General features: G+C 41.7%; 2 protein-coding genes across 2 annotated transcripts in view; one reads left to right on the plus strand and one right to left on the minus strand.

Moving 5' to 3' along the window:
* The window catches only part of ZNF215 (zinc finger protein 215), a 150,482-nt gene that overhangs the window by 82,183 nt on the left and 47,939 nt on the right, over positions 1 to 20,360 (plus strand). The gene's annotated exons all lie outside the window — the stretch shown is intronic.
* On the minus strand, positions 4,963 to 6,676 carry LOC116758792 (olfactory receptor 226). The gene is given in 2 exon segments (XM_032641973.1): positions 4,963 to 5,194; positions 5,196 to 6,676. Coding segments are annotated over 2 exon segments (993 nt in total). The 5' UTR covers positions 5,957 to 6,676.

A 20,360-nucleotide genomic window follows, 5' to 3' on the forward strand; every position in this document is an offset into this window, starting at 1 on the left:
TCTTTCCCAGAAGGACTTTGGCCAGAGAAAAGGCCTTTCTGCAAGGGGAGGCTTCAGTCTAGTGTGAAGATATACAGATCATGACTAAAACGTATTTCTACCCATTAGACAGAGGAAGGTGTATGAAATATATTGACCAGACCTCAAATGATCCATTAGGCAGTTTAAATTGTTTAGTAACAGTACAAACAGGCTTCCTTGCGTTGCACTTTGGGCAAGTGGAACAAGTGAGGTAGGCACTCTTTGCAACCTTGTTACTCTTTCCCACCAATATTGATTCATGAATGCCATCGTTTTGTCAGTGGACCAACAGTGGTGAGGAATGGGCATTTTAGAGTCTCCAGGAGGACTGGTGTTACTGAACCAAACTTGGGTCTGCTTGCCCATGCACAGTAAACTCGATATACTGACACCTGGCTGTGGTGAAGAGAATTGAAGCATTTATTGCAAGGCCAAGCAAGGAGTATGGGCAGCTAATGCTCAAAAGACCAGCACTCCCCAATGGATTTAAGGGAAGGCTTTTTAAAGACAGGGTGAGTGGGAGTGTTGCAGGGTGCCTGATCAGCTTGTGGACTTTCTTCTGATTGGTTGGTGGTGAGGTAATTGGAAGTCAACATCATCAACCTTATGGTACCAACTGTTCTGGGTCTGCATGCTTGTGGTCAGCATGCAGTTAGCTTCTTCTACCTGGTCGTGGTTTCAGTATCTGCAAAACAGCTCAAGATATGGCTCAGATAGTATATATAGCCTTAGAGAGGAACAAAAGTCCTTGACTTTGTTGCATGGCTAAACTATTATTGTCTTGTCTTGCTTGACTGTTTCCCTTCGTTTCTGTATTTTCTCAGTTCTCTGATTAAATTTACTCTTTGGAACTTGGGCAAGGCCTAGGAGGCTAAAGTTTTTCTACAAACAAGTGACAGGGGACATGGCAGGGTGCTGCTCTGTTACACTGGGTTTTTACTTAGTCCAAAGTGGAACTTTCTCTTGTTATCAAATCCATGATAAGAAGAAATGGGACTGTGGCTTCACAGTCAGCTTCAGTTGAAACTGTCTAATCTCAAATCAGAACAAAGTACCAAATGAGTACTGGCATAGAGGACAAGGCCTTAATGGGAATGTTAAACCTCAACATAAATCCTGAACAATGCCTTGAGAGCTTCAAACGCAAAGACAGCATGAGCTCAGATGCAGGAGAAAGAAATACCTTCAAACTCCAGGGTCAGTGAGAAAAGCAGTGAGCCTATGGGGTCAACGGTGGCTATGGCACCTGTTTACTCACCATCTCCACAGCCTTCAGGGGTCTTCTCTGGTTCTTATACGGGCCACCAAAATGTTGGCCTAAAATAAATAAACTGCCAGATATTTCTCCAGCAAAGATGGGCTCGTTCAGGATTAGCAGAGAATTGCAATTTGAGATTGGCAACCATGGCAAGCCATGTGCATCTCCCCACACAGCAAGGGAAGGAGAATGCTTTTACAGAGGGAGGAAAGAAGTTGGGAGTGCTATAGTAAACAAAGAGTCCATGGCTTTGTATTTAATTTTTGCCAGTTTGATTAATATGTGTCTTGGCGTGTTTCTCCTTGGGTTTATCCTGTATGGGACTCTCTGTGCTTCCTGGACTTGATTAACTATTTCCTTTCCCATATTAGGGAAGTTTTCAACTATAATCTCTTCAAATATTTTCTCAGTCCCTTTCTTTTTCTCTTCTTCTTCTGGAACCCCTATAATTCGAATGTTGGTGCGTTTAATGTTGTCCCAGAGGTCTCTGAGACTGTCCTCAGTTGTTTTCATTCTTTTTTCTTTATTCTGCTCTGCAGTAGTTATTTCCACTATTTTATCTTCCAGGTCACTTATCCATTCTTCTGCCTCAGTTATTCTGCTATTGATCCCTTCTAGAGTATTTTTACTTTCATTTATTGTGTTGTTCATCGTTGCTTGTTTCATCTTTAGTTAGTCTATGTCCTTGTTAAATGTTTTTTGCATTTTGTCTATTCTATTTCCAAGATTTTGGATCATCTTTACTATCATTATTCTGAATTCTTTTTCCGGTAGACTGCCTATTTCCTCTTCATTTGTTAGGTCTGGTGGGTTTTTATCTTGCTCCTTCATTTGCTGTGTGTTTTTCTGTCTTCTCATTTTGCTTATCTTACTGTGTTTGGGGTCTCCGTTTTGCAGGCTGCAGGTTCGTAGTTCCCATTGTTTTTGGTGTCTGTCCCCAGTGGCTAAAGTTGGTTCAGTGGGTTGTGTAGGCTTCCTGGTGGAGGGGACTAGTGCCTGTGTTCTGGTGGATGAGGCTGGATCTTGTCTTTCTGGTGGGCAGGTCCATGTCTGGTGGTGTGTTTTGGGGTGTCTGTGGACTTATTATGATTTTAGGCAGCTTTTCTGCTAATGGGTGGGGTTGTGTTCCTGTCTTGCTAGTTGTTTGGCATAGGGTGTCCAGCACTGTAGCTTGCTGGTCGTTGAGTGAAGCTGGGTGTTGGTGTTGAGATGGAGATCTCTAGGAGATATTTACCGTTTGATATTATGTGGAGCTGGGAGGTCTCTTGTGGACCAGTGTCCTGAAGTTGGCTCTCCCACCTCAGAGGCACAGCACTGACTCCTGGCTGCAGCACCAAGAGCCTTTCATCCACACGGCTCAGAATAAAAGGGAGAAAAAGTAGAAAGAAAGAAAGAGGATAAAATAAAATAAAGTAAGGTAAAATAAAAAAAATAATTATTAAGAAAAAAAAATTTTTTTAAGTAAAAAAAAAAAGGATGGATAGAACCCTCGGACAAATGGTGAAAGCAAAGCTATACGGACAAAATCTCACACACAAGCATACACATACACATACACACTCACAAAAAGAGGGAAAGGGGAAAAAAATAATAAATCTTGCTCTCAAAGTCCATCTCCTCAATTAGGGATGATTCGTTGTCTATTCAGGTATTCTACAGATGCAGGGTACATCAAGTTGTGGAGATTTAATCCGCTGCTCCTGAGGCTGCTGGGAGAGATTTCCCTTTCTCTTCTTTGTTCGCACAGCTCCTGGGGTTCAGCTTTGGTTTTGGCCCCGCCTCTGAGTGTAGGTCACTGGAGGGTGTCTGTTCTTCACTCAGACAGGACGGGGTTAAAGGAGTTGCTGATTTGGGGGCTCTGGCTCACTCAGGCTGGGGGGAGGGAGGGGTACGGAGTGCGGGGCGAGCCTGCGGCTGCAGAGGCCAGCGTGACATTGCACCAGCCTGAGGTGCGCCGTGCATTCTCCCGGGGAAGTTGTCCCTGGATCCCGGGACCCTGGCAGTGGCTGGATGCACAGGCTCCCCGGAAGAGAGGTGTGGAGAGTGACCTGTGCTCGCACACAGGCTTCTTGGTGGCAGCAGCAGCAGCAGCCTTAGCGTCTCATGCCTATCTCTGGGGTCCGCCTGTGGGGTCCGCGCTGTTAGCCCCAGCTCGCGACACTCTCTGGAGCTCCTTTAAGCAGCGCTCTTAATCCCCTCTCCTCGTGTGCCAGGAAACAAAGAAGGAAGAAAAAGTCTCTTGCCTCTTCGGCAGGTCCAGATCTTTTCCCAGACTCCCTCTCGGCTAGCTGTGGTGTACTAACCCCCTGCAGGCTGTGTTCACTCCGCCAACCCCAGTCCTCTCCCTGGGCTCCGACCGAAGCCTGAGCCTCAGATCCCAGGCCCACCCGCCCCGGCGGGTGAGCAGACAAGCCTCTCGGGCTGGTGAGTGCCGGTCAGCACCGACCCTCTGTGCGGGAATCTCTCCGCTTTGCCCTCTGCACCCCTGTTGCTGCGCTCTCCTCCGTGGCTCCAAAGCTTACCCCCTCCGCCACCCGCAGTCTCTGCCCGAGAAGGGGCTTTTAGTGTGTGGATACCTTTCCTCCTTCCCAGCTCCCTCCCACTGGTGCAGGTCCCGTCCCTATTCTTTTGTCTCTGTTTTTTCTTTTGCCCTACCCAGGTACGTGCGGGAGTTTCTTGCCTTTTGGGAGGCCTGAGGTCTTCTGCCAGCGTTCAGTAGGTGTTCTGTAAGAGTTGTTCCACGTGTAGATGTATTTCTGATGTATCTGTGGGGAGGAAGGTGATCTCTGCGTCTTCCTCTTCCTCCGTCTTCCCCCTCTCTCCCATGGCTCCAAATTATATTCATTTATTATATTTCTTTATAACTACCGTGTGCTAGATACTATTCTGGGCCCTGGTAATAAAATGATGAACAAACAAATGTGATCCCTAGTTTCATGGAGCTTATAGTCTAATTAGAGAGACTGAAGATTAAATATACAACTGCAATCAGCCACTCCACTAGTTCAGTGTGGGCACTGACCTCGGTAAATCAGGAAATGAAGCTCTAAACCCCTGTAGTCCAGGAGGTGATATGTTGCCAATACAAAAACCCACAGTTTCCTATCTCCTTGCCTTGTAATTCACACTAGGTGATCACATGGGGCCCCACTACATCATAGGCTACAGTTGGTGTCCTTCGGCTAGAAGAGATCTCATCCAGAAGTCTCCTGATGCTTTTCCATAATGAAGCCTGTGTTTCCTTGAATGGCTTCCTCCTTCCACTTCCCTTTTCTGTATCTTCTGCCTCAGAGCTAAAACCCAGTAACAAACCCAGGAAGAGCCATTTAGAGAGATGCTAGTTCTGCATTTTTTTTTTTGCTTTAAATATTCAAGTTCAGTCATGCCTTGTGCTCATAGTCATCCCTTTCCACCCCACCAGGATGCATGAGTCATGAACCTGCTCTACGTAAATTACAATAGAGCAGACAACATGGGATCAACTGCTAGCCTGTATGTTAAGACCTTGTCTGGAAGAAATCCAATTTCTAGCTTGTAATCCACCTCTCTTCCTCCTAAACTAGTTCTTTGGTGGTACCTTTGAAACTCTAGTCCCTAATTTAGGCTCTAAGAGCTCCTCTGGACTTTATAGAAGACATAGATCCTAAGTTTAAGAGCATTATCTAAGATTTAACACCTCCCTTCTACCCAACTCTGCTAGCTTTCCCAGGCTTAGCATCACGGCCCTGGTATAGGCGCAGAGTACGGCATAAGGCTCTCTTTACCTCTTGGTTGCGCAAGCAGTAAATGATAGGGTTGAACAGTGGTACAATGACAGCGTAGAGTACAGGCACCAGCTTGTCGGTGTCAAAAGCTGAGATTGCCTTTGGGCGGGCATAGATGAAGATACTGGCTGCATAGAAGATGACCACAACAGAGGTGAGAGGCACAGGTGGAAAAGGCTTTATGGAGCCCAGAAGCTGAGGGAATGCACCTCACAGCACTGGTGACGGCCATATAGGAGGCCCTGGTGACAGAGAGTGGCCTCAGCAGTATGAAAATGGCCAGGACAAAGTCTGTAAGCTCTGCTGTGGACATGTCAGTGCACGAAAGGTTGAGCAGTGGGGAGACATCACAGAAAAAGTGGTTGATGTTGTTGGGGCCACAGTACGAGAGGTGAGAAATGAGAAAAACTTTGACCATGGAGATGCCAAAACCTCCAGCCCAGGAGCCAGCTACCAGCTGCACACACAGCCGGCCACTGACGATGACAGGGTAGTGGAGAGGACGGCAGATGGCCACATAACAATCGTAAGCCACAACTGCGAGGAGGACACACTCAGTGCATCCCAGGCCCAGGAAAAAGCAGAGCTGCGTCATGCAGCCCTCAAAGGAGATTAGCTGCCCATGGCCCTGTTTGGAGCCAACAAAGCCAGCTAGCATCTTGGGAATAGTGATGGTAACGTACCAAATCTCCAGGAAGGACATGTTGGCCAGAAAGGAGTACATGGGTTTGTGGAGGCTGGGGTGGTTCCTGATTGCCATAATGATGAGTGTGTTCTCAGTCAGCACCAACACATGGGCCAGCAGAGGAAGGGCAAATAATAGTGCCCGCAGTGGCACAGGAGCTGGGAAGCCCAGCAACACAGACTCACTCAGTCTCCCACTCTGGTTCTTCCTCTCCATGGTGTCAGTCATGCCTGCTGCCCTTCAGAAGAGAATAGAGTGTCCTCAGGAGGCAGCAGCAGCAAGAACCCAGACTTCCTCTCGCTGGGTTTGTACTAGTAGAATGCAACGTGTGTAGTGCGCATAATTCATCGCTGAGCTGAGGCCGTTGTTCTCTTCTGTAATCTGGGAATGAGCTAAGATAAAAGTGGACAAAAATAAGCTACTTTGTATTGGGATAGGATAGGAGTGTATTCTGGCCCTTGGAGAAGTATGTATTGATAAGCACCAGTTGGTCCCTTAAAAACACAGATCAAAACCAAAATATTAAGAGTCTGGGCTGCCCTGAAGTGAGAGTTTGTCTATGAGCCGGATTATGACTCTGTTTTGAGGAAATAAGTTACACAGTGGATGAATAACAGTAACATATAACACAATTAAGTGTTTACAATGTGTTATTAGTACAGGAACTATTCTGAAAAATTTGTAGATATTAATCCACCTAATCTTCACCCTATGAGTAAGTACTGTTATTAACCCCACTTAACACCTAAGGGAACTGATGCATAGAGAGATAAGTGACTTGTTCCAGCTCACACAGATAGTAAGAGATGGAAGCAGGAAGTCAGAACCTCAGAGCTTCTAAAATATTCAGGCAACATGAAGGAGGGACTGTAAGATACATCCTGTATTTACACCCAGAACGGAGGGTCTCTGGGGCTCAGCTAGGGATGCAATTTCCTCCTGCAAGGAAGAGGGAAAAAGTAGAACCCAAGGAGGTTATGGCACCTATAGAATGAAAGTCCTACATAACCTTGTACTTAAGAGGAGGATGTGGGACCCATGTGGAAATCATATTAGGAAGCGGATTCTGGATTTCTGAAGAACTGAGAATTCCTTCAGTTCTGAAGGTTGTGCTAACTATCTTGGAATGAGAGTAGAACACCTTCCTTTAGTATCCCTAACAGCTAAACCAAGTGACATTACAATTTTCAATAGTTTATTTGAGCAACATCGATTTATATCGGGCAGTGCCTAACTGAAAATGGTTAGGAGCACTCCACTGTCAAAAGCTAGGGGCATGACATTTTTTTCCCTTAAATTCCATATATATGTGTTAGCATACGGTATTTGTCTTTTTCTTTCTGACTTACTTCACTCTGTATGACAGATTCTAGGTCTATCCATCTCATTACAAATAGCTCAATTTCATTTCTTTTTAAGGCTGAGTAATATTCCATTGTGTATATGTGCCACATCTTCTTTATCCATTCATCCGATGATGGGCGCTTAGGTTGTTTCCATGTCCTGGCTATTGTAAATAGAGCTGCAATGAACATTTTGGTACATGACTCTCTTTGAATTTTGGTTTTCTCAGGGTATATGCCAAGTAGTGGGATTGCTGGGTCATATGGTAATTCTATTTGTAGTTTTTTAAGGAACCTCCATACTGTTCTCCACAGTGGCTGAACCAATTCACATTCCCACCAAAAAAATGTCATGAAGAACCTAGGGGTAAGATAGGAATAAAGACGCAGACCTACTGGAGAACGGACTTAAGGATATGGGGAGGGGGAAGGGTGAGTTTTGACAGGGCGAGAGAGAGTCATGGACATATACACACTAACAAACGTAGTAAGGTAGATAGCTGGGGGGAAGCAGCCGCAAGGCACAGGGATATTAGCTCGGTGCTTTGTGACAGCCTGGAAGGGTGGGATGGGGAGAGTGGGAGGGAGGGAGACGCAAGAGGGAAGACATATGGGAACATATGTATATGTATAGCTGATTCACTTTGTTGTAAAGCAGAAACTAACACACCATTGTAAAGCAATTATACCCCAATAAAGATGTTTAAAAAAAAAAAAAAAAAAAAAAAAAAAAAAAAAAAGCTAGGGGCAGAGCTTTCATAGAGCAGAGGCTGAAGCAATGCAAGGACATTATTTGATTGGCTATAGCTTGAGTGGTTGCCTTATTTGGGAACGCCTAGTTGGATGTTTGTGATTAGTTCTTAAATTTTGTTGTTTTGGATATAAGTGCATTTGCAATTGACTCTGGCGTAAGGTTTGGTTTGCTCATGTAGGCTACTAAAGCGTGAGAACCACCTCAGTTCAGCAGCCTCCTTGTTTAGTTACTTTGACTGTAACAAGATCAATACAAAAGCATACATTTAGTAGAGAACTCTCTTTGTTTACCTTGGTATCAAAAATATAATTTGCCCCTTCAAAACTTCAAGCCTCTACTGGATCAGATGTGGATCTGACATATCCACGTGGGAGTTGGTATGAAGAAAGGGTTATTGTCACCCTAGTGTCCCTGTATGATCATAAAATTGGATGGGAGTATAGAGATTAGAAAGAATGGGGGAGAACCAGATGAACAACTGGGGGCCACTTTCCCTCAGGAGAGTCTTTACTTTTTAGTCTTAGGCCTGTTCCTTTGAGATTAACAGGGACAGAATGTGCTCACACATCAAGCTTCAACTTGCTAATGATTTTTCCCCAGCTTTATTGAGATATAATTGATATATAACATTGGATAAGTTAAGGTGTACAATGTGATGATTTGATAGAAGTATATATTGTGAAGTCTTTACCACATTAATTAACACATCCTTTACCTCACACAATTACCATTTTGTTGTTACGGTAAGAACACTAAAGCTCTACGCTCACAGCAACCTTCAGGTATACAATATAGTATTATTAACTATAGTCATCATGCTCTACATTAGATCCCCAGAACTTACCTTACAACTCAAAGTTGGTACCCTTTGACCAACATCTGCCATTTTCCCCAGCCTTCAGCCTCTGACAACCACTATTCTACTTTCTGTTTCTACGAGTAGCCGAGACGTGGAAACAACTTAAGTGTCCATCAATCAGTGAAAGGATAAAGAAAATATATACATATACAATGCATTGTTATTTAGCCATAAAAAAGAAGGAAATTCCGCCATTTGTGACAAGATGTTGGATGTTGAGGGCATTATGTTAAGTAAAATAAGCCAGAGAGAGAAAGGCAGATACTGTGTGTCTCAGTTATATATGGAATCTGAAAACATCAAAACTGCAGATGACTTTATACCTGAGTTCCTCTTCTCTTTATGCTCTGTGAGCAAAACTTGAGCATTACTCAGTACTTGAGGACCTTGGCATTCCTCTCAGTACGAGAGTACTTTAATGCAATTACAAAATGCCATATCCCTGGCTTACATTTCCCATCACTCCCAACCTTACTTTCCATACCCACCATTTATTTATTTCAAAAGTATTGCTGGATCAAATATGGCCCAGACCACAGGCTAAGAGTTGTGGTACAGAAAAAGGTAAATAACACATGTACTAAGTCTTCAAGGAGCTCATAGTCTGGTGGTAGAGACATATCTTTGTCTTCTCATCCCTGAAAGTTTAATCTGCCACACCTATTCTTACACCATATACTAGCTTCATATGGGAACCTCTAAACTACAGTTGTTATTCATAACCTTAGCTTTGATCCTTTATCCTCAATACCTACCTCATATGCCATTAACTGTTTATTTGACCTTGTTGGCCTCAGGCCTTTCTGCTTATCTGTTAATCTTCTCTGCCTCTGCCTTCACATTTGATGTTCTACACACTTGAAAAAAAAATTAGCCTCCTAATTGGTCTCACTGCCTGTAGTATCTCCCCTAATGCTCAAATCTGAGCATGTCACTACCCTACTTAAAACCTTCCATAGTACCACATTGTCTACACAACCATGTTCAAGCTATTTAACAAGGCATAAGTACTTCATGACCTGCTACTGCTGTCATCAAAACCTTACCTCTTGTCACGACCTACATTGTATCTTACACCCTGCAGCTCTTGACATACAGCATGTTTATCACCTAACTCCTCCTTAACCTTCAAATCTTGACTCATGTGGCATCTCCTCATAGAACCATTAGTTGTCCTTTCTTTCTTTCCCTTTTCACTGATTTGGTAATGGGTTCCTCCCATTACTGTTCCCATGAGAGCTCGTGAAAGCCCATATATCATTTACTAGCTGTATCACTGCTGCTACTGCTAAGGTAGATATGAAAGAGGTACTATATGCCAAAGTGGCCACATACATCCTTAATGGTATAGCAAAGAGTGGATATAATTCCCTTGATGCCACATGGGTCCCTCAAATACAATATGTCTAGAAAAAATTGTCTAAGCCTGTTCTTCCTCTATCACAATGAATGATACTAGTTTCTCTGCAGTATATACTGTACTGGAGATCCAGAATTTCCCTGTATCTTCTGTACCTATCCTCCCCACCCCAACCCCACATCCCACTCACAAACTAATCCAGGTTCTATCTAAACTTCCCCTTTAATTATCTCCTAAATTTGTCCCCTTTCTCCTGTCCTATTTCTACTGCCTTCCCCCTAGTCCTTTATACCAGTCACGTCCTTGTTATTCCTTGACTTTATTTCAATAGGCTATTGCCTGGTCTTTTTCCCCCAACCTCAACTTCTTTCAGTCTAATTTCCACTTGTTTCTTGAGTGAAATTTTATGCAGAAATTTGACTCCAAGAGCATTTGATTTTGGGGAGCACATACAAAATCCGTCAATAATGTGTCAAATGTATATTTCCTTTTAACTGTCCTACAGTAATCCAGTCATTGCCTACTATTTTCCTTTTTCTAAACATGTTGTGATATTCTCTAACTCTATGATTTGCACATACTCTTCCTTCTGTCAAAACTACACCTAGGAATTATTTATCTTTCACATTTCAATTTCTTGGTTATCACCTTCCAAAACTACCCATATTTCTACCGATATAGATTATTTACTGGTATTTCCATCTCTTCTTTTGACAATAGTTCTTATTTTAGGGTCTGCTTTAGCAACTAAATAGTAAACGTGTTATAATGGTTGCATAGATGCATGGATGGAGGGGAAGATTGAGAAAGGAATGATATGGGCAGACTAGATGAATTGCAAATGATAGGAATCAAATATAAAGAGAGCAAAATGTAAAAAGGAGTTGGGTGGAAATGATCAAGAGTAGAGAACTTAAATCAGTTACCAGAAAATCTGACAGAATTGGAATAATATGTAAGGAAAACAGACATTGAATATAGAAGAATCAGCAGACCCACAGAGACAAGATAAAATGTAAGGAAGTTAGAGTAAGAGCAAAGAAATTGGAACTTCTGTTGATAAAATGGATGATATTTGGGTAAAATAAATGTGCTATATTGACAAGAGATTCAATGAGAGAAGATAAGTATAATACAGAAAGGATATAATTAGGAATGGGAGATCATAAAAGCTGTAGGGAGGCTAGGCAGAGCATGAATGAATACAGAAACAAGCTATGAGTGGAAAAGATAAAGAAAGATACTGGTCTAAGTATCAGAATGGACCAGACATGAGAAATGCTGATAAGGGTTTGGGTTTTATTAGGTGTAGAGGGGACTAGGAAGATGGGTGTATTGGACAGAAAGAAAACATGGGAGACTTGACCGTTGAAGAGGAATGAAGCAGATAACAGAATCCACTTACTTTATTCAGATGTCTTGGACTCCGGGTCCTCCCAAGATGACCAGTTGGTGAGGAAAAGACTTAGAGAGTGTATATGAAAGAAAGTTGAAGCATCAAGACAAAGAAAGATGCTGCAGAGACTCCACCTTCTCTTCCTCCCATGATCAGAGAACACTGCCACACCAGGAAAGTTTCTTTTATCTTGTACCTCCCTTCTGTAGTCCCCATTTTGCCCTCCTCCTTCTGATGTTTTAGAGTGATTCTAAATCCAGAGCCCAAGAGACCACTAGAGATACAAGAAAAAAAAAGACTGGGGAAGAAGACAGGAAAAGATGTGTTTGGGAAGTAGGAAATAGAAGTTTACATGAAGCAGAGGGTGTCTACCCCTACTACCTCGTAGCTTCTTCCCTTGCCTTCTCCTTCCTTCTTTCCATCCTGCCACATTCATGCTCAAAAGAAAGCCTTTGACTTTAGGCCAGGCCAATCTGGGCTTATATTCTGGCTCAATTATGTAATCTTAAGCAAGTTACTCAAGTTTTTTGAGCCTTAGATTCCTAACCTGTAAAATGGAAATAATATACCTCACAAAGTTGTTGAGAGGAATAAATGAAGTGATATGTATACAGTGCTTGGAACATGATAGGGTCTCAACAGTGCTACCCAGTTTCTTCCTTTATCTCCTGAACCCATGTGGGTAACATCCCTTTAATTACATGATGTCATAGAAGAAGCACTGAATTGAAAGTTTCTGGGGTTTAGTTCCACGTTTGTAATTGATATTCTGTTTAATCAAGGATTTTGTTATATATCAGTTTATTTTCCATAAAATGATAATAACATATACTACAGATGTTTTGAGGATTAAATAAAACAAAATTTGTGAAAAGGTTTGGCACAATCTCAGTCCCTAGTAAGCAGTGTACGTAGAGGTTAATAATGTGGGCTCCACCGAATGTAAATTGATACAGCCACTATGGAGAACAGTATGGAGGTTCCTTTAAAAACTAAAAATAGAATTACCATATGACCCAGCAATCCCACTACTGGGCATATACCCTGAGAAAACCATAATTCAAAAAGACACATGCGCCCCAATGTTCATTGCAACACTGTTTACAATAGCCAGGTCGTGGAAGCAACTTAAATGTTCATCGACAGATGAGTGGATAAAGAAGATGTGGTACATATATACAATGGAATATTACTCAACCATAAAGAGGAACGAAATTGGGTCATTTGTAGACACACAGATGGACCGAGACTGTCATACAGAATGAAGTTAAGTCAGAAAGATAAAAATATCATATATTAACTCATACATGGAATCTAGAAAAATGGTACAGATGAACTGGTTTGCAAGGCAGAAATAGAGACACAGATGTAGAGAACAAACATGTGGACACCAAGTGGGGGAAAGTGGGGGGTGGGATGAATTGGGAGATTGGGATTAACATATACACACTAATATTACACTAATATGTATAGAATAGATAACAAATGAGAACCTGCTGTATAGCACAGGGAACTCCACTGTACAGTGGAAACTAACACAACATTGTAAAACAACTATGCCCCAATAAAAAAACATTAAAAAAATTGTGTACATATTTAATTGACAAAAGTAAACAATTAAAAAGAAAAAGCTCTATAATAACCCTCAAATATATAATTGAAAGTGAAAAAACACTACTCTGAAAATTAATAGAAACAACATTTACACGAATGCTGAAATTATAATAGCTTCACAAGTGTGTGTGCATGTGTGTGTAGCACAGGCTTGGCTTCCTGTGTTGGGAGACAACAGTCCCCAGTCATCTCCCATTTCTGCACATCTTCTAAAAGTTTTTGTTCTGAACTATCTATTCCAGGATGTTTAAACAACCCGATTAAAAAATGGGCAGGGCATCCCTGGTGGCGCAGTGGTTGGGAGTCTGCCTGCCGATGCAGGGGGCACGGATTCGTGCCCCGGTCCGAGAGGATCCCGCATGCCGTGGAGCGGCTGGGCCCGTGGGCCATGGCCGCTGGGCCTGCGTGTCCGGAGCCTGTGCTCCGCAACGGGAAAGGCCGCAACAGTGAGAGGTCCGCGTACCGCAAAAAAAAAAAAAAAAATTGGGCAGAAGAACTGAATAGACATTTTTCCAAAGAAAAAAATGTAGATGGCCAACAGGCACATGAAAAGATGCTCAACATCGTTAATCATCAGGGAAATGAAAACCAAAACCACAGTGAGATATCATCTCACACCTTTCAGAATGGCTATCATCAAAAAGAATGCAAATACACATGTTGGCAAAGATGTGGAGAAATGGGAACACTTGTACACTGTTGGTGGGAATGTAAATTGGTGTAGCCACTGAGGAAAGCAGTATGGAGGTGTCTCAAAAAACTGAAAATAGAACTACCATATGACCCAGTATTTCCATTCCTGGGTATATATCCAAAAAAACCCAAAAAATACTAATTTTAAAAGATACACGCACCCCAATGTTCATAGCAGCATTATTTAAAATTGCCAAGATATTGAAGCAACCTAAGTGTTCATCAACAGATTAATGGATAAAGAAGATAAAGAAGATGTGGTATTTATATACAATAGAATAGTACATATCCAAAGATTGCATAAAATTTTTTTTCAAGTTTTTAAAAGAAAAAAAATTAAAATAATGTGGGCTCCACCATCACGCTGCTTGTGTTCAACTATGAGACTTGAAAAAATTATTTAACATCTCTGTGCCTCTGTTTTCTTCTCTGTGAAATGGGAATAATTCTAATATCCATCTCACAGAATTGTGAAGATTAAATAAATATATGGATGGAAGTTTCTTAGAACAGCACGTGGAGCACAGTTTTCCTCAAAAAATGTTAACTAGTGTTCAAGAAATATTTGTTGAATCTGAGTCTGTTGAAACTGGAGTGGAATTATCAGTGGGAACACTGGAGATTAAGAGAAGGTTCTTTGAGATTCTGAGTTTAAGAGATTCTCATCAGTAACTGGGAGGAAGCTGTTCCTAAAGTTTGAATAATCGGAACAAAATGAGTGTGATTGGGCAGTTTTCATTGTCTGGATTAGTGTGCTGTCCATAAGCCTCACTGACCCCATGATAAGAACAAAACTCAGTTCTCCAGGAACAGAAAAAAATATTGAGATAGTCAAGAGGAAGTTACCATAAGAAAATGATGTAGCAGTGAAGAGGGGCAGAACATAAAATATCTACAAATGCTCTTAAAAACCTGATTTTGAGTGAAATACTGCACCATAGACATTGTAGTAAACCCTATTTTGTTTGTTGTTGTTTTTATTTATTTATTTATTTGCCTGCACTGGCTGTTAGTTGTGGCACATGAGATCTTCGTTGCCTCATGTGGGATCTTTAGTTGCAGCATGCGAGATCTAGTTCTCCGACCAGGGATTGAACCTGGGCCCCCTGCATTGGGAGCGCTGAGTCTTAACAGCTGGACCACAAGGGAAGTCCCATAAACCCTATTTTGAACAAAGGAAAATATGTATGTGCATAAATATTATTGCCATACTATGCTGTTAGTTGAAAAACGATCAAACCTAGCAGCTGTTTGAATTAGCATTGATTTGGTTGATGTGGTAGTATTGTTTAAATGAGGAATATTTGCAAACCTCATTTAGATTTAGAGGTTGTTGTCAGTTTGCCTTTAGTGATTATTATCAGCTAACCGACCACACCAATAGGCTAAATTTCAAAAGCTATAATCAAATGCATCAATATCTCTATAGCAAAATAATGTACGACTATACAATGTAGAATAAATAAAGATTATAAATAATCAGTTCACAACAGATTTTTCATCCAATGTGTTAAGACCCCAAACTTAGGAAAAAATACTTTTTTTTTTTTTTTTTTTTTCTTTACGCGGGCCTCTCACTGTTGTGGCCTCTCCCGTTGCAGAGCACAGGCTCTGGACGCGCAGGCTCAGCGGCCATGGCTCACGGGCCCAGCCGCTCCGCGGCATGTGGGATCTTCCCGGACCGGGGAACGAACCCGTGTCCCCTGCATCGGCAGGCGGACTCTCAACCACTGCGCCACCAGGGAAGCCCGAAAAAATACTTTTTCCAAAGCTGCTTGGATTTTTGAATCACAGCTAAGGGCTTATGGAGTACATACCTATTTATAACCAAATGCATATGCCAAGGGAAAAAATACTAGATATGTTCTTATTAAAACAGAAGATGGCAAAAATATTCTTTATCCCCATTATCTCATGTTGCTTTGGTACTTTTTGTCAATAAGATACAACCTGAAAAAAGTGAATAATATTTAAAAGGTAGATGCAAAACATTATTTGCATATACGATTATACTCAAGAAAAATAAGAGTACTAAACTAAAAACTACTCAGTAGTTATAAGAAATACTATAGAAAGATTCCATGTACCCTTTGCCCAGTTTCCCACATAGTAACATGTTATGAAACTATAGTACATTATCACAAACACGGTATTCACATGGTAATAGGCCGGATACAGAATATCTTCATCACAAGAGTCCTCGTTTTGCCCTTTTACAGGCAGACCCATTTCTCTCCTGCCCATATCCTTTCCTTAAGCCCTGTTAACTACTATCTGTTCTCCATTTCTATAATTTGTCATTTCAGAAATGTTCTATAAATGGATTCATACATTATATAATCACTTGAAATGGGCTTTTTTTCTTAGTATGATTCTCTGAAGATTCATTTCAGTTTGTTGTGTGTATCAATAGTTCTTTTTTTTTTTTTTTGTATTGCTGAGTAATGCTACATGCTGGATGTACTTAGTTTGTTTAAACATACGCCAGCTGAAGAACATCTGGGTTGTTTCCAGTTTATGCTATTATGAATAAAGCTGCTATAAACATTTATGTAGAAGTTTTCATGTGGCAAAAAAAATCTTGCTCTGATTTTGAGATAAACTGCATTAAACTTGTATATCAATTTAGGGAGAATTGACATCATTACTACTTCAGCATTCCAGTCCATGAACACAGTATGTTTCTCCTTTTATTTAGATCTTCATTCATTTTCTTCGTCAGCATTGTGTATTTTTCAGCACACAAGTCTTGTAAATATATTTTTAGATGTACACCAACTAAATATTGTGTTATTAATTTCAGTGTCTTTGTGTTCATTGCAACTGCATAGAATTACACTTGATTTTTATATATGTTTATTTTGTATCCTGTGATCTTTCTGAACCCACTGTTAGTTCTAGACTTTTTTGGTTCTGAGTTCTGATTCTCCACTAGGCATCTTCTGACACAACGTAAGCATTAAAGAGACAGGTGCCTTATTACTGCTCAATGGGTGTGGAAGTCTAGGCTCTCCACTGACACCTGGTGGCAGTGGGGATGAAATTCCTGGCTCCCACCCAGCCTGGTGAGGGTGGAAGTCTAGGCTCCACTGGATTTAACCACAGTTTTTCCTGTTGTGTTTGGATGAAGTAGAGTGGTTATCATCTAAAACATTTCTGTCTTGCTAGGTTGCCCCCTTTCTGGGTCATCTGGCTATAGAGAGCACATTTTGGTTTGGGATTTTTTGTTCGTACATGTTAGATTTTCAGATTTCTGACTTCTCCAATAACAGGCCTAGGATATATGAAGCCAAAAACAAACCCAGGGAACCCACTACCTTTTCATTCCTTGGTCCACAATGTTCCTACCTACTCGCCTTCTTTTTTCTACCTTTCAGAGTCTTATGTTTGTTTTATGTATAATATCCAGGGCTTTTTAGTTGTGCTTGGTGGAATCAGTAAAAATGGGCAATCAACTTTTATAGCGAAAATAATAACAATGTGTTGTGTAATTCGTAGAAAATGTATGAGTAAAATGTATGACAAAATGTATGTATGACAAAAGAAAGAGATGTAAATGGAAGTTCACTTTTATAAAATGTTACATTATACATGAACAGTTATGTTTCTTCAGGGTAGATTGCTACATGTTAAGGATGCATATGATAAACCCTAGAGCAAACACATAAACAAAGAAACAAATAATTTATAGCCATAGGTGAAATAACAAAAGAGAAGAAAAAAGTTGGCACACACCCAACTATATCAAAATTTGTAAGTTTAATCTATTTTAACAGAAGTTGAATTTTATACTGAAAAAATTTCACAATAATAAGCAATTACTTGAATGTAATTAGGGAATCATTATATAGTGATCTTTATGTCTACAAAATTTACTTTGTGGGTTATTGATGATAAATGAATAGTATTACTTTATGACACCTATCATGACAAAAGTACTTGTAAATTAAAATATTTCCCATATTTAGAACAAATATTTAACAGAAGTAGACCAAATATTCCTATTAAGAGACAGAGATTGTTACTGTAGATTAGAGCAAGAAAGCAAGCAAGAAAGGAAGGAAGGAAGAAAGAAAGAAAGGAAGGAAAGGCGGAAGAAAGAAACAAAGGAAGAAGGAAAGCTAGGAGCAGCTGAGACAAAATCTTGCCATAAACCCCACCCTAAGCACTGTGACCACAATTGGGAGGGAACTCACAATCCCAAGTTTCTCCCTGAGGAGTGAAGGGTTTTAACTCCACACCAGCCATCCCATTTTAAGACCTGCACCTGAGAGACAAGCCCCCAGAACATGTAGCTTCAAAAGCCAACAGGGCGGGCTTCCCTGGTGGCGCAGTGGTTGAGAGCCCGCCTGCCGATGCAGGGGACATGGGTTCGTACCCCGGTCCGGGAAGATCCCACATGCCGCGGAGCGGCTGGGCCTGTGAGCCATGGCCGCTGAGCCTGCGCGTCCGGAGCCTGTGCTCCACAACGGGAGAGGCCACAACAGTGAGAGTCCCGCATTCCGCAAAAAAAAAAAAAAAAAAAAGCCAACAGGGCTTGTGTCCATGAGACCCACAAGGCTATAGCAATCTGAGAAGCAGTTCTTAAAAGGCCCATGCAGCCTCACCCACCCCACAGCCCCAAGGCCCAGAAAAAGGGCCCTGAAAAGACCTCAGAGGCACTGAGGCAGCTGAAAAGTGCTCAGGCTTTCTGTGAAGTAGGCCTATTTGCTTGTCTTAAAACATTAGCCTGAAGGGCAAGCATGTAATTTAACACACATCTCTCTCCAAAGACGGAGGCCAGCGGGTGCCATCTTTGCACTCTCCCTCTGCCTCACTCCAGCTCACAGGTATCTCTTGAGAAGGAGCTTATGTACTTGTCTGGTACCCTGATTTTTGAGGGTTGTCACCCAGAGGACACCTCTTGGTCACCTGGTTCTGGTGGCCAGCAAGGCTTATGCTCTAAGGTCCCATAGGTCTGCAGTAAACAGAGAAGGAGTTCTTAACTGGCTATCTCCCAAGGCCCAGCAGAAAGGCAATAGACTAAGTGCCCAGTCTTTCTGTAAAAGAAGCCTGTTAGCTTATCTTCATAGACGCAGCCTTAGGGGCAGGCTTCCTATTAAACACACATCTAAAGGCCCACTGTAATCCTCTTCAGAGACCTCAGACAGTAGGATCTATCTTTGAGCTCTCCCTCTGCTGCACTCCAGGTCACCAGTATCTCCCAGAAAGGAGTCTCTGCCCATATCTGTTGCCCCAGGTGCTGTGGCTGCCACCCAGGGAAAGCCCCTGGATTGCCTGGCTCTGCTGGCCAGTAGTTCTTATGTTCATGGATCCCTAGGACTATAAAAAATGGAGAAACATTTCTTAACTGGCTGCTGCCCCCTGGGGCACAGTACAGAGACAGCAGACTGAAATGCACCCCTGTCTTTCTGGGAAAGAGGACAATAAGCTTATCTTCATAGCTGTGGCTTAGCGGGTAGGCTTCTAATTAAACACATGTTGAAGGGCTGACTACAGTCCTCTCCAGCGATTGGGGAATCTAGCAGGTGTCATCTTTGCCTTCTCCCTCTGCTCCTCCCACAGGGCATCAGTGTCTCTGAGAAAACTTGTATACACATCTGGTACACTGACATTTGTGACTGCCACCCAGAGGATGCATCCCTTGATAGCCTGGCTCTGGTGGCCAGTGAGACACGTGTTCATGGGTTCAGTGGGATGGTAATAAACAAAAAACAGTTCTGAACTGGTTATCACTCCAAAACTCAACGCAGAGGGAGCAGATAGAAATGTTCATCTCCCAGTCTTCTCCTGAAAGATGTATATTTGAATACTTTAAAAGTTGCTGCCTACAGGTCTGACTTCCAATTAACCTGAATCTAGGTGCTAACAGGGATTCTCCCCTTTGGGACACTGATGGCTCTTGGCATACCCTCAACTACTGGGAGCCCACTAACAATAAAGTAGGTTGCTTGGACAATCACAAGGGTTTGAGAGACAGCCAAGAGCTAGAGCAGCATTGAACAATAAGTTTTATCTCCTATATGATGCCACTCCTTCAGACTGAGCGAGGTGGCTGTTTTATCTAATGTATAAAACCCCACACAGAGTCAAGGAAAATGAAGAAAAAGCGGGATATGTTCCAAGTGAAGAGCAAGATAAAACCTCAGGAAAAAAGACCTTATGAAATGGAGATAAGTTATTTACCTGATAAAGTTTAAAATAATAGTCATAAAGATGCTCACTGGGCTCAGGAGAACAATGGCTGAACAAAGTGAGAATTTAAACAAAGAGAAAAAGAATTTTTTAAGTAGCAAACAGAAGTCACAGAACTGAAGAATACGTTAACTGAAGTGAACATTTTACTAAAGGGTCTCAGAAACAGACTAGATGAAATGTAAGAAAGGATCAGTGAACTCAAAGATAGGTTAGTGGAATTCAGTCAGAGCAGCAAAAAGAAAAGAGAATGAAAAAGAATGGAGATAGCTTAAGGAACTTAAAGGGCACATCAAGCAGAGTAACATTTGGATTATAGGAATCTCTCCAGAGATGAATGTAATAAGAGACAAAGAAGGTCTTCACATAATGATAAAGGGCTCAATCCAACAATATTTGTAAATATTTATGCGCCCAG

The sequence above is a fragment of the Phocoena sinus genome, chromosome 8 (assembly GCF_008692025.1).
Source record: "Phocoena sinus isolate mPhoSin1 chromosome 8, mPhoSin1.pri, whole genome shotgun sequence".
Classification (NCBI taxonomy): domain Eukaryota; kingdom Metazoa; phylum Chordata; class Mammalia; order Artiodactyla; family Phocoenidae; genus Phocoena; species Phocoena sinus.